The sequence below is a fragment of the Anolis carolinensis genome, chromosome 1 (assembly GCF_035594765.1).
Source record: "Anolis carolinensis isolate JA03-04 chromosome 1, rAnoCar3.1.pri, whole genome shotgun sequence".
NCBI classification, from domain to species: Eukaryota; Metazoa; Chordata; class Lepidosauria; order Squamata; family Dactyloidae; genus Anolis; species Anolis carolinensis.
In genome coordinates, this window is record NC_085841.1 from 3,163,749 (window position 1) to 3,178,764 (window position 15,016).

Consider the following 15,016-nt stretch of genomic DNA (forward strand, 5'->3'; position numbering starts at 1 on the left):
ATTCAACGAGCATCACTCCAATCCATGTTGGGAGATAACTGATCTGATTCACCATTGGAATTGCTGTCAGTGAGGAATTCACTGCTCACTGGTCTCCTTCCACTTCAGAGGAGATGTTTCCATTGAAAATGAGAGAGGGGCTTGATGGTTCCTCAAAGCCAGTCTTGCTGTGAGCTGCTCCTCCGCCAAAGTGACTTCTCCTAAGGAAAACAAGAGGAACCAGAATGTAATATGAGATTGTGAAGATGTGGATGCTTTCTAGGAAAGCTTGTGTTCTCAGCTAACATAGTCCACAAACTTCAATTGGAGGAGACTGGTGTGCATCTACACTTAATAATAATAATAATAATAATAATAATAATAATAATAATAATAATAATAACAAGAAAACTCATGACCATTCATCACTCACTGCACTCTCGCAGTGATGTTGACCGGCTATATCTGCCTAGAAGATCAGGGGGCAGAGGACTCTTACAAGTCAAACAAGCAGTCAAAGAAGAAGAACATGCCCTGGCAGAATATGTCAAGCAAAGTGAAGAACCTGCTTTGATTGAAGTCAAAAATCAGAAACTCCTCAAAGCACAGCAGACAAAAAACCAGTACAAGAAAACCGCACTATAAACTAGAGCCAACAGCTGGCACAACAAAACAATGCATGGAAAGTTCCTTGACAAAATTGAAGGAAAAGCTGATAAGGAGAAGACCTGGCTCTGGCTCACAAATGGGACCCTGAAGAAGGAGACAGAAGGCCTGATCCTTGCAGCCCAGGAGCAAGCCATCAGGACAAAGGCAATTCAGGCCAAGATCGAAAAATCAGCTGTTGACCCAAAATGCAGACTGTGCAAGGAAACTGACGAAACCATTGATCATATCCTCAGCTGCTGTAAGAAAATCGCACAGACAGACTACAAACAGAGGCACAACTATGTGGCCCAAATGATTCATTGGAACTTATGCCTCAAGTACCACCTCCCAGCAGCAAAGAACTGGTGGGATCACAAACCTGCAAGAGTATTGGAAAATGAGCACGCAAAAATACTGTGGGACTTCCGAATCCAGACTGACAAAGTTCTGGAACACAACACACCAGACATCACAGTTGTGGAAAAGAAAAAGGTTTGGATCATTGATGTTGCCATCCCAGGTGACAGTCACATTGACGAAAAACAACAGGAAAAACTCAGCCGCTATCAGGACCTCAAGATTGAACTTCAAAGACTCTGGCAGAAACCAGTGCAGGTGGTCCCGGTGGTGATCGGCACACTGGGTGTGCCAACTGCAAAAGGCCACCCTACTGGGATCTGCACGCATCATCCGAAAATACATCACACAGTCCTAGACACTTGGGAAGTGTTCGACTTGTGATTTTGTGATATGAAATCCAGCAGGTCTATCTTGTTTGCTGTGTCATACAATAAAATAATAATAATACCAACAACAATAACAACAACAAAAATATCCCTCTGTTGTCTCTTGACTGAGATGCAAAGCAGCCTACAACATTAAAAATGCAATTAAAAATCCACAGCATACATATATTAAACATATACATCAGTTCAAGCAGCTCAACACCACTCTGAATGTCACGACTCAATGCTATGATATCATGGGAGTTGTAGTTTTTCATCTTCGCCAAATTACAACTCCCAGGATCCCATAGCACAGAGCCATGGCAGTTAAAGCGATATCGAACTGCATTAACTTTCCAGTGTAGATTTAAAAGGTTGGAGGAATTAAAGTCAAACATGCTTCTGGATGAAAAGTATAGTCTAGGTCATGTGAGGATCTTCTGGGAGGATGCATGCATCGGTGGGATTGATTGGGGATGATGGGATTTGCAAATGTTGGTGGGTAGGACAGTGACAAATGTGGATTAGAGGTCTAAGGAGAGATTAAAGGCTGAAGCTGGACATACATCACCACTATATAATGCATGATATAGCAATGTAGGTCCAGTCTCGACCTTCAATCTCTCCTTAAACCTCTACACGGCATTCCTCATAGTCCTACCCACCAACTTTGCAAAGTTTTAAATTGTATTATATGGTCAGAGTGGATCTATTTTGAGATTAGACCATAATCTGTTAAATTAGGTTTAAGAGTAATCCACATTATCTGCTTTGAACTGGATTATATGAGTCTACACTTCCATATACAGTAGAGTCTCACTTATCCAACATAAACGGGCCGGCAGAACGTTGGATAAGCGAATATGTTGGATAATAAGGAGAGATTAAGAAAAAGTCTATTAAACATCAAAATAGGCTATGATTTTACAAATTAAGCACCAAAACATCATGTTATACAACAAATTTGACAGAAAAAGTAGTTCATTACACATTAATGCTATGTAGTAATTACTGTATTTACGAATTTAGCACCAAAATATCACGATGCATTGAAAACATTGACTACAAAAATGCGTTGGATAATCCAGAACGTTGGATAAGCGAGACTCTACTGTAATCCAATTCAAAGTAGATACTGTATATACTCAAGTATAAGCCTAGTTTTTCAGCCCTTTTTTAGGACTGAAAAAGCCCCCCTCGACTTATACTTGGGTGAGGGTCCTGGCTGGCTTATATTTGGGTCGGCTTATGCTCAAGTATATATGGAACATTTATTATTTTTCTCTATTGTTATTAGTATTATTACATGTATTATTTCACTCTGATATTTTACTGTTATTATATGTATTATTTTACTCTGTCATTACATTTATTATTTTACTGTAATTACTATTATTATTACATTTATTAATTTTTCTCTATTATTATTAAAAGGATACATAAGCACATTTACACTGAAGAAGATGAGAGGGATGATTTAATCAGAGTTGGACAGTCTTATCTTAAATTACAGTTTTGTGTAAATATTCAAAAACATTTAACTTACCAATGCCTCAATTAATGTAATTTTATTGGTTTCTATTTTTATTTCCGAAATTTACCACTCTTGGCTTATACTTGAGTCTATATTTTCCCAGTTTTCTTGTAGTAAAATTAGGTGCCTCGGCTTATATTCGGGTCAGCTTATACTTGAGTATATACGGTAAATGAGATTAAGGAGTAATCCACATTATCTGCTTTGAACTGGATTATATGAGTCTACACTTCCATATGCTACAATTCAAAGTAGCTAATCCGGATTATATCTGGCAGTGTAGAAGGGCCTGGGAATCTGGATCCTCCAATGAAGATCTAGGGTCAACTTCTGTTGATATAGAAGAAGTCCCAAATGTTGAAGATTGGCTGATTAAAATAATAGATATTATGCACATGGATATACTGACACAAAAGATAAGAGAAGGGAAGAATAAAACAGATTGGACAAAAGTCGTAAACTTCTTAAGAGAAAGAAGAATGAACTTCATGATAGATCTGTCTTGCATATAAAAACAAACAAAAAGATGGAGGTTAGAATAAATGAAAGAAACTGTCGAAGAAAACGAAAGAAAAGTCTTCGAAGCATGGATGGGAAGTCAAAGAACCACTCCCTCCCTTTTTACTTTTATTTTTATTTATATATTTTTTTCTCCTCCTCTTATTTCATATATATATATATATATATATATATATATATATATATATATACAGTAGAGTCTCACTTATCCAACATTCTGGATTATCCAACGCATTTTTGTACTCAATGTTTTCAATGTATCGTGATATTTGTTGTACGACATGATGCTTTGGTGCTTAATTTGTAAAATCATAACCTATTTTGATGTTTAATAGGCTTTTTCTTAATCTCACCTTGTTATCTAACATACAGTAGAGTCTCACTAATCCAAGCCTCGCTTATCCAAGCCTCTGGATTATCCAAGCCATTTTTGTAGTCAATGTTTTCAATATATCATGATATTTTGGTGCTAAATTTGTAAATACAGTAATTACAACATAACATTACTGTGTATTGAACTACTTTTTCTGTCAAATTTGTTGTATAACATGAAGTTTTGGTGCTTAATTTGTAAAATCATAACCTAATTTGATGTTTAATAGGCTTTTCCTTAATCCCTCCTTATTATCCAAGATATTCGCTTATCCAAGCTTATGCCGGCCCGTTTAGCTTGGATAAGTGAGGCTCTACTGTATTCGCTTATCCAACGTTCCGCCGGCCCGTTTACGTTGGATAAGTGAGACTCTACTGTATTTACAAATTTAGCATCAAAACACTGCAATGTATTGAAAACATTGACTACAACAACATTGACTACTAACAAACTGACTACAAATAAAGATAGAATTGCATAAAATGGACTTGCAGTAACAACATTATTGGAAGTTAAATCCATAAAAACTTCAGTCCTTGCTGCCTAGAGAAACAACTATGGATCCGGGCGGGAGGCAGATTGCATTGGATAATCCAGAACATTGGGTAAGCAGAGGCTGGATAAGCGAGACTATACTGTAATCCGGATTGTATATGACAGTGTAGAAGGGCCTGGGATTCTAGATCCTCCAGTGAAGATCTCCAGATAACGTCTGCTGATATAGAATACTTTCCCAAAATGAAAATTGAGTATATACCCAAATGCAAGCCCTGTCTAAGCATGCCTGCACAAAGCACAAAACCAAGGGAAGCAGCAGCAGAGAAACTCAGAGAAAATCTAGCCGTATCAGGAGATGCCTTGGGTGGTTTTTTTCCTCTCCGAAGCGCTTGCTCTTGATGCTGGGAAGGATGATTTGCATGGCAGCCTGACGCTTTCGAGTCTATCAATCCTTTGCTCTCGCCCTGCCAGAAGGAGGGAAGTCACTCTGCATTCCTTCTTGGCATGCACAGGCCTTCTTGGCCGCCTCTGTCTCATTTAAGAGATCGGGTTCTGGCTCCGAAACATAAGGCAAGGGCCAAGAAGCCACACTTGCCCGGGCAAACCTTCATGACTTTCAATGGGGCTTGCCAACGTCAACTCAATCGCGGCCCTCATTCAACCAGTGATCCAGTTAGAAGAAACTCCAGACGAAGCAGAAGAACATACAGAAAGACATACAACAACCCTGTGATCCCGGCCATGAAAGCCTTCGACAACACATTGAAGCAGAAGAACTCTCCGTGACATTTTGGTTATCGGAACTTAAGATCATACCCTGTTTCCCTAAAATATGATCATACCCTAAAATAAGACATCCCCAGAAAATAAGACCTAGTAGAGGTTTTGCTGAATTGCTAAATATAAAGCCTCCCCCAAAAGTAAGACCTAGCAAAGTTTTTGTTTGTAAGCATGCCCGCCGAACAGAACACCAGAGCATGCAGGATCGGTAAATGTACGTACCATAGTGTGTTGTACAAGGAAGTAATGGTAGTAACATGAAATTCTTGATAGGATTCACAGTTTGGCTGGTTATGCTGGTTTGTGATGACAACTACTGTACAGTATATAATGTTCATTTTTTTTTGTTCAACAATAAATGTGAATTCTTTTTCATGGAACATCCCCTGAAAATAAGACCTAGAGCATCTTTGGGAGCAAAAATTAATATAAGACACTGTCTTATTTTCAGGGAAACACGGTATATATAACAAAACCTAAATCGATATCAAGAAAGCAGATCACTGAAACTGACAATGGGTCAGCGTTTAGAAGGAACGCCATACTCAGAAAAAGTCAACATGGGTTGTCTGAGACTTTCATGGCCAGAATCACTGGCTTGCTATGAGTTTCTGGGCTATATGGCCATGTTCCAGGAGCATTCTCTCCTGATGTTTACCCGCTTGTCTCTATGGATTGAGGCTGGAAACAACAAGGAATAAAATGCATAACATTTGAACACATCTAAAAGAGAATATAAAGGGGATATGAGTTTAAAACACTCAATGCAATGGGTTGCTGTGAGTTTTCTGGGCTTTATGGCCACATTCCAGAAGCATTCTTCCCTGACGTTTTGCCCACATCTATGGCAGGCGTCCTCAGAGGTTGTGAAGTCTGTTGGAAACTAGGCAAGTGGGGTTTGTATATCTATAGAATGTCCAGGATGAGAGAAAGAACTCTTGTCTGCCTGAGACAAGTGTGAATTTTGCAATTGGACAGCTTGATTAGTATTGAATAGCCTTGCAGCTTCAAAGCCCGGCTGCTGGAAACTAGGCAAGTGAGGTTTATAATCTGTGGAATAATGTCCAGGGTGAGAGAGAGAACTCTTGTCTGTTGCAATTGATCACTTTGATTAGCATTGGATGGCCTTGCAACTTCAAAGCCTTGCTGATTCCTGCCTGGGGGAAACCTTTGTTGGGAGGTGTTAGCTGGCCCTGATTGTTTCCTGTCTGGAATTCCCCTGTTTTCAAAGTGTTGTTCTTTATTTACTGTCCTGATTTTAGATTTTTTTTAAAAAAAAAATACTGGTAGCCAGATTGTGTTCATTTTCATGGTTTAATCCTTTCTGTTGGAATTATCCACATGCTTGTGGATTTTAATGGCATCTCTGTGTCGTCTGACATGGTGGTTGTCGGAGTGGTCCAGCATTTCTGTGTTCTCAAATTTAATATCCTTTTTCTGGATTGATTCAACCTGAGAGAATACTTCTGGAACATGGCCATGCAGCCCAGAAAACTCATAGCAAGCCAGCCAACATGGGTTTTGCAAAAACAAGTCATGCTTGGCAAACATTATCTATATTTTTTTGTACAAACTTGGTAGATGAAGAGAATGCTGTGGATGTAGCATATATTGGATGGCCATCTGTCGGGGGGGCTTTGATTGTGCTTTTCCTGCCTGGCAGAAGGAGGTTGGACTAGATGGCCTTTGGGGTCCCTTCCAACTCTTGCATTCAATGATCCTTCTAATTTACCGTATATACTCGAGTATAAGCCGACCCAAATATAAGCCGAGGCACCTAATTTTACCACAAAAAAACTGGGAAAACATTGACTCCAGTATAAGCTGAGGGTGGTAAATTTCAGAAATAAAAATAGATACCAATAAAATTACAATTGAGGCATCAGTAGGTTAAATGTTTTTGAGTATTTACATAAAGCTCTAATTTAAGATAAGACTGTCCAACTCTGATCAAATCATTATTCTCATCTTCTTCAATGTAAATGTGCTTATGTATCCTTTTAATAATACTAATAGAGTAAAATAATACATGTAATAATAATAATAATAATAATAAATACAGGAAAATAATACAAGTAATAATAAATAGAGTAAAATGCAATAATAATAATTATAAGATCAGAGTGAAATAATAAATTAATAATAATAATAATAATAATAATAATAATAATAATAATAATAGAGTAAAATAAATGTAATAGTAGCAACAATAATAGAGAAAGATAATAAATGTAATACAGTAGAGTCTCACTTATCCAACATAAACAGGCCGGCAGAATGTTGGATAAACGAATATGTTGGATAATAAGGAGTGATTAAGGAAAAGCCTATTGAACATCAAATTAGGTTATGATTTTACAAATGAAGCACCAAAACATCATGTTATACAACAAATTTGACAGAAAAAGTAGTTCAATACACTATGGACTAATTACTGTATTTATGAATTTAGCACCAAAATATCATGATGTATTGAAAACATTGACTACAAAAATGTGTTGGATAATCCAGAACGTTGGACAAGCGAGTTTTGGATAATTGAGACTCTACTGTAATACCAAAATAATAAATGTACCATATATTCTTAAGTATAAGCTGACCCAAATATAAGCCAACCAGGACACTCACCCAAGTATAAGCCGAGGGGAGCTTTTTCAGTCTTAAAAAAAGGCCGAAAAACTAGGCTTATACTCGAGTATATACAGTAATTCTACCTTCACAATCACAAAAGTGCCATAACAGATGGGCCTTTCCGCCAACTTTAAATAAAGCCCAAACGGTCTCACCAGCGCATCGATCAGCCGCTTGCTGAGCTGTTTAAAGAGCTGACGGTAGAAAGGAAGAAATCACGGCCCTGTTAGTCATGTTGAAAAGACAATTATAAGCATCTGATGATGGGACAGAAACCCATGAAAAATCTGACCTTTAGGAGAGCATTGAACGCAGTGCACTTTGCAAACCTATTCTTTTTCAGTTCAATTGCAAAACATTTTATATTGTTCCGTAACAGGATCAATATAAGAGAAATGGTCCTGGGAATTGGTTATGACTCAAGAGCAGGCATGGGCAAAATTGGGACCTCCAGGTGTTTTGGACTCCAACTCCCACCATTCCTAACAGCCTCAGGCCCTTGGGCCTGAGGCTGTTAGGAATGGTGGGAGTTGGAGTCCAAAACACCTGGAGGGCCCAAGTTTGCCCAAGCTTGAACTATACTATAGAATTGATGCAATTTCATACCACTCACACTGTTGTGGCTCAATCATAGGAATGATAGTTTGACAAGCACTTCGCCATGGGGTGCTGGTGACTCACCAAACTACATCTCCCAGGAGTCCATACCATTGAGCCGTAGCCACTGAAGTGATATCAAACTGCATGAAGTCATTTGCGGCCCGATTTGTTATACCCCAGCTACCTTTAAGTTCTGTACCTGGTTCAGAAATGAACTTTGACCAGGATGAAGCTTATTCTGACTTTTTACCCAGTTCTCTTCCGAGCTCCTTCTAATTACAGACTCCAGCTGTGGATAGCTCCGATGCTTCCTTAATTGGGAGAGATACTGAAAACTTGACTCCCGTGGAAGAACCAGATGTCCCGAGTTCCCCAGGGAATGTATCCTTTAACAGAAGGGAGTTTTTGCATCAACAGAGATCACAGAAACAGCAGCTTCGAAGGAGTAAACGATTGGCATCTAGAGGGGATACTGGTAGCAGATTGCCTTGGGAACCTTTGGGGAGTTGGTTTCCCTTCACTGTGATTAGATCTAAGTTCTATAAAAGTGTCTTGCACTGTGAACAATATGTGGTGTCAACGTAGCAACTTCTGAGAACACTTCACCGTTTCCAGTTCCCTGATTTCACCAAGCCAAGTCTCCTGTTCCTGGCGGCCAAGCTGAGTCGCGACTCCCGATTTAATCCGGAGTAAATTCATGTCCTTGCCTTGTTCCTGAATCCAGATTGCTTTTAGCTTTGTCTTCTGCCTGCCTTGAAATCCAAGACTTCCTAGTGACTTTGGACCTTGTTATTCACTCCTGCTTTCTTGTTATTTTCCCCGCTCAAGAACGTCTCAACCGTTTTGAGCGTGTTTCGGTTTCTGGACTTTGGACAATAATATTGGACATATCTCTTCAACTCTTTGGACTAATTCATACCATTCCTTAAAGGACTATTGCTCACTCATCCTTTCCACTTATTCTTTCCTGAATTTATAATTGTTTTAATAAAGATATTATATGATTATTGGTCTCTGTTTGGTTTCCAGTGCTCACCCTGCCTTGGGGTGCAACACAATTCCTCTTGTAAATAATAGGCAGAGGGATCCCCAACTTGCTGCTATCAGCAATTCTGATTCAGCCTAGAGTAGACAGAGGCTCTCATCCGTGCTATCTTATGTCCTGCTCTCAAAATGCATTACTTAGACTGGCCTTCGCTGGATTGTTTTAGCAGCAGTATGACACATGAAATGCACAGATATAGGATGGATGACACCTGACTTGGAAACAATGCATGGGAAAGGGACCACAAGTTGAACATGAGCCAACACTGTGATGCAGCAGCTAAAAAGGACAATGCCATCCTAGGCTGCATCAATAGGAGGATACTTTCCAGATGGAGGGAAGTCATAGTCCCACTCCCTTCTGCTTTGGTCAGGCCTTCTCACCTGGAACAACAACTTGTGTCCAGTTCTGGGCAAAGGAATTCAAGAAAGAGATGGACATGATGGAAAGTGTCCAGAGGAGTGTTGGGAATCATCCTGGACTACTCAAGTCTAGATGTAGTTAGATAGATGATAGAGTTAGATTGAGGGAATCCTTTCCCTGTTTCCAAAGCATGCCTAGACAGGGTTTACTGTGTTTCACTCTATCCTGTGTACATCACATCCCTTACTTTGAAGTTAGTAGAAATGTGAATCTCCAGGGACACTAACTTCTCATTGGTCAGAATGTCTTTTTTGGCCCCAATAAACTGAACCATGGTTCTCTCTCCTCCCTTTGTTCTTCTAGCTAACAAGCAGCATCTTGCTGTCTCTCCTGGCAAGATGTAACTATTTAGATGTTTGTTATTTTTTCCTTTCTTATTTTTCCTTAGAAACCAGTCTAAGTAGACTAGACAGCTCCCAAGCCTTTCTATCTACAATGGAGTTCTTTTTTACTTGAATAAATACTTTTTGAACTTTTATTGAGACTTTGCAGTCCACTGCAATCCTAAATAGACAAAGGCTTCTCTTGCTCGCCCCGTGTAAGTAACTGTTGCATTTGAAAGCTTTGCTTTTGCTACTCTGCTGATTTTGGTGGAATCTCGCCCAGAGAGGGTTAAATTGAGTCTAACCACTCAGAGATTACCACAACAAGGAGTGCCATCAAAATGGTCAAGGGTCTGGAAACTGTGAATCTCTTTGAGGAGTGACCTAGATGGCTAAGGACATTTTAGCCATCTAGGGGCCGGGCTGTGGCACAGCTGGCTAGGAACCAGCTGCTATAAATCACTACTGACTGAGATGTCATGAGTTCGAAGCCCGGGTTGGGTTAAGCCTCTGACCATAAAAAAATAAAATAAAAAATAGCCCCGGCTTGCTGTTGACCTAGCAGCCCCGAAAGACAGTTGCATCTGTCAAGGAAGGAAAATTTAGGTACGCTTTATGTGGGAGGCTAATTTAACTAATCTACAACACCATAAAACTGCTGACGAGGAAAAGAAGAGGAAGAACAGCCACCAATGGACGGTGAAGCAACAGCTCCCCCTGTGGCCGGAATCGTGAAGCTGGAAAGATGTTAAAAAATGCCTCTGTGTCTGTCTAAAACTGAATGTTGTTTGTCTGTTGGCATTGAATGTTTGCCATATATGTGTTCATTGTAATCCGCCCTGAGTCCCCTTCGGGATGAGAAGGGCAGAATATAAATACTGTAAATAAATAAATAAATAAATTTTCGTTGGGAGAAGAAAAGGTTGAGAAGGAATATGAAGGCCATGTTTCATATCTCAAAGGCTATCATATTGAGGACAGGGAAGCTTGTTTTTTTCTTCTCCAGAGACAAAAACATAGAGGTAATTCAGGAAAAAAAATTCCATCTGAATATAAGAAAGAAGTTCCTGATGGTGAGAGCTGTTCAACAATGGAATAAAGGCAGCCTGGGAGTCTCCTTCCTTTGGAAATTTTGAAACAGAGGTTGGTTTGGCCATCTATCAGGAGGGCTTAGATTGCATCTTCCTGCCTGGCTGAAGGGGGTTGGACTGGATGGCCTTTGGGGTTCCCTTCCAACTCTAGCATTCTATGATGCTGATTAATTTATGCACATCCCCTTATGTAATAAATCAGTGCACAATATCCGAAGCAGTGACTCTGAAAGTTGAACAAATCAGCTCTTTGCGAGAGGCAGCGGACTCGGCTGATTCTGTGCCAAGCAGCACTTCGTGTTAGAAAACTGATACAGATTTACCTCTTTCTCTCTTGACAGTGGCTCTGTAAAAGCAACAGCCTTTCCCCCAATGGTATCGGATCTTATAAGAGCTTGGAAGCTGAGCAGGGCCAGCCCTGGTTAGTCCACGGATGGGAAACGGTCAATGAATCGTTGGTGCAAAAGGCTGTATTTCAGAGAAAGGAACTGATAAAGCCACCCCTGAGTATTCCTTGCCTAAGAAAGCCCTAAAGATATTCTTCTTCATAAGTCTTCAAGGGACACATGCAAAATCTGAGCCGTTTTGAGTCTCCATATGGAGAGAAAAGGTGAGATATAAATAAACATAAACATCATCATCATAATAATAATACGAGGGTTGAATGAAAAGTAATGCCTCCACCTTCGTTACTTGGGTTTGGATGGGAATATTTTAATAAATCAAACACAGAAATAATCCTTAGAATGTGCTCTTGAACTACCACTATTCCCTTTTCCACATCATCACCAGACAATTGGATACATTTCTGCCAACCATGAACATGTTTTCTGAGGCTGTCACAGAAGAAGTCGACACTCTGTTTCCGCAACCGGCGTCTCACAGTTCTCTCAACGTCTTCATCAGAAGCATAATGATGTCCCCGCAGATCTTCTTTCATTATCGGGGAAAGGTGGAAGTCAGACGGTGCTAAATCTGGACTGTATGGAGGATGCCGTATGGTGGTGAGATCCGGTCTCTGAAGTTCTGTGGTCTGGCATTGTCATGCTGAAGGAAAACATTTCCCTTTTCCTTTCGGACCCTTGTTAGCCGCACAGTACTCACATCAACACAGTCACCATGAACAGCTTGCATTCTGTGATGAATCTCCTTTGGGGTGACACTTTCAGCTGTCAAGAATTCAATGACTTCACGTTGCTTAAGTCGCATTGACCAACCGTCTGCGCAGGGTTCCATACTTTGCACTTTAACAACACAACTGTCCAATGCTAAGGCTTCCTGCCAAATGGAAGTGTAGAGAAGAGTCTACTGAACAAGCCAGTATCTGCAGCAGACCAGGACTGCCGCCTGTTGAGGAGTTACGAAGGTGGAGGCATTACTTTTCATTCAACCCTCGTAGTAGTAATAATAATAATAATAATCTTGGCCCCTTTCCCTCAAATGCTGCAGAACTTCAAGAGTATGGGAAAAGGCACCTTTCTGGACTGCCATTCCCAGAATCCCCCAACCAGGTATGTTGGGAGAGGCAGTCCAAAAAGACAAATCCAGAAGGACTGCAAAGGGATACCGAGTACTTTCCCTGAACAGTCAAAAACATTTTAAAATCCATGTATTTAATAGGGTTTCATTTGTCTAAGAAACCCTATTAAATCCATGGGGTTGCCATGTGTCTATTGGTGTCATGGAGACATATATAAGGTATTTGGTCTAGCATGCTTTTGGAAGCTAAGCAGGGTCAGCCCTGGTTCATACTTGTATGGGAGACCTGCCAACCAATGCCATGTACTATTTTAGCGGAATTAACTGGCAAAACTACCTCCTAAGAAAACCCTAAGAAATTCACTGGGGTGCCTTAAATTGAAAAGGAACTTTAAAAGCACATAAATACATTGCACTGGGGCTGTTGAAGATACGCTATTTGTACACAACCGATGTCAAACCACTTTCTCCTCGTCCATGCAAGGAAATGTGGTGAGCATTTCAATTATTCAAAGCCGAAAGGAGGTTAGTAAGCCTTACAATTGCCCTGTGGTGTTGCATAAAGGAGAATACACTGGCAGAGTTTCTGATCTTTACATAGTTTGCAACTCCACAACAACAACAATCTGCATGCATTGTACTGAATCTCAATCACTAATAAAAAAAACCCTGTGTTTCTTCATACTGGAAGCCTTCAAGTTTACACTGGTCTTATTTCTTCATGTGAGGAGGGGGTAAAAAAAAAGAAGAAGCTGGGTTGCTGTGAGTTTTCTGGGCTATATGGCTATATTCTAGAAGCACTCTCTCCTGACATTTCACCCACATCTATTGCAGACATCCATGGGAGGTGTCAGCTGGTCCTGATTGTTTCCTGTCTAACACCCTCCCCCAACAAAGGATTTCCCCCAGGCAGGAGGCAGCTAGGCTTTGAAGATGAAAGGGTATTCAATGCTAATCAAGCTGGCTGTTGGAAAATAGGCAAGTGGAGTGTAAGAGAAAGAACTCTTGTCTGTTTGAGGAAAGTGTGAATGTTGCAATTGGCCAGTTTGATTGGCATTTAATGGCCTTGCAGATTCAAAGCCTGGCTGTTTCTTGCCTGAGGGAATCCTTTGCTGGGAAGTGTTAGCTGGCCCCGATTGTTTCTTGTCTGGGAATCCCAATAAAGCATTCTCCCAGGCAGGAAGCAGCCAGGTCTTGAAGCTACAAGGCTTTTCAATGCTAATCAAGGTGATTAATTGCAACATTCACACTTCCCTCCAACAGAAAAGACTTCTTTCTCCCACTCTCGACATCATTTCACAGATCTATAAACCCCACTTGCCTAGTTTCCAACAGACCTCACAACCTCTGAGGATGCCTGCCCTAGATTTAGGTGAAAGGAGAGAATATTCTGGAACATGGCCAGACAGTCTGGAAAACTCACAGCAACTCAGTGATTCTAGCCATGAAATCTTTCGACAACACAAAAGAAGAAGTATTTACTTCCATGGGAAATTTTCTAAAAGTGAACTCAATAAGAGAATTCTGTGTTTTCTAGAGAGTTTTGAGCAAGCATCCCGTGTCAGTGTGGCAATGAGTCCACACAATTGTATAACCTAGACTATCAAGGCAGATAACCCACAATATCTGCTTTGAAGTGGATTATCCGAGTCCTCCTGTGAGGTCTGTTGGAAACTAGGCAAGTGGGGCTTATATAAGGATGGCCAATGGAAACATTTCACCTTTGCTTCCAGCAGACAAGAGTTCTTTCTCCCACCAAGGTTTTCCCTGATGTTAGGTCCAGTCGTGTCTGACTCTGGGGGTTGGTGCTCATCTCCATTTCTAAGCCGAAGAGCCAGCGTTGTCTGAAGACACCTCCAAGGTCATGTGGCCAGCATGACTGCATAGAGTGCCGTTATCTTCCCGCCAGAGCGGTACCTATTGATCTACTCACATTGGCATGTTTTCGAACTGCTAGGCTGGCAGAAGCTGGAGCAACAGCGGGCCCTCACTGGGATCTTTCCGTCTGCAAGTTCAGCAGCTCAGTGCTTTAATACACTTTGCCACCGGTGCTCCTATCCTGGACATTATTCAACAGATATACCCTGTTTTCCTGAAAATAAGACAGTGTCTTATATTAATTTTTGCTCCCAAAGATGCGCTAGGTCTTATTTTCAGGGGATGTCTTATTTTTCCACAAAGACAAATTCACATTTATGGTTGAATTTTTTAAAATGAAAATTTATTATCTACTGTACAGTAGTTGTCATCACAAAACAGCATAACCAAACTGGGAATCCTTTCAAGAATTTCTATATTATATTTGATTGCTATACTGTTTTTAAATTACTGTTTTAAATTTCTGTTCGTATGTAAATTTATGTTGTTG

General features: G+C 40.3%; 1 protein-coding gene across 3 annotated transcripts in view; it reads right to left on the minus strand.

Annotated features, from left to right (window-relative positions):
* Positions 1–80: 80 nt before the first annotated feature.
* The window catches only part of LOC103281258 (uncharacterized), a 59,839-nt gene continuing 44,903 nt past the window's right edge, over positions 81–15,016 (minus strand). For all 3 annotated transcript variants that reach the window (XM_062969304.1, XM_062969301.1, XM_062969295.1), the window contains one exon: positions 81–200. In XM_062969304.1, coding sequence (XP_062825374.1) covers positions 86–200 — 115 coding nt within the window. In that variant the 3' untranslated portion in view covers positions 81–85. The remainder of the gene's footprint in view (positions 201–15,016) is intronic.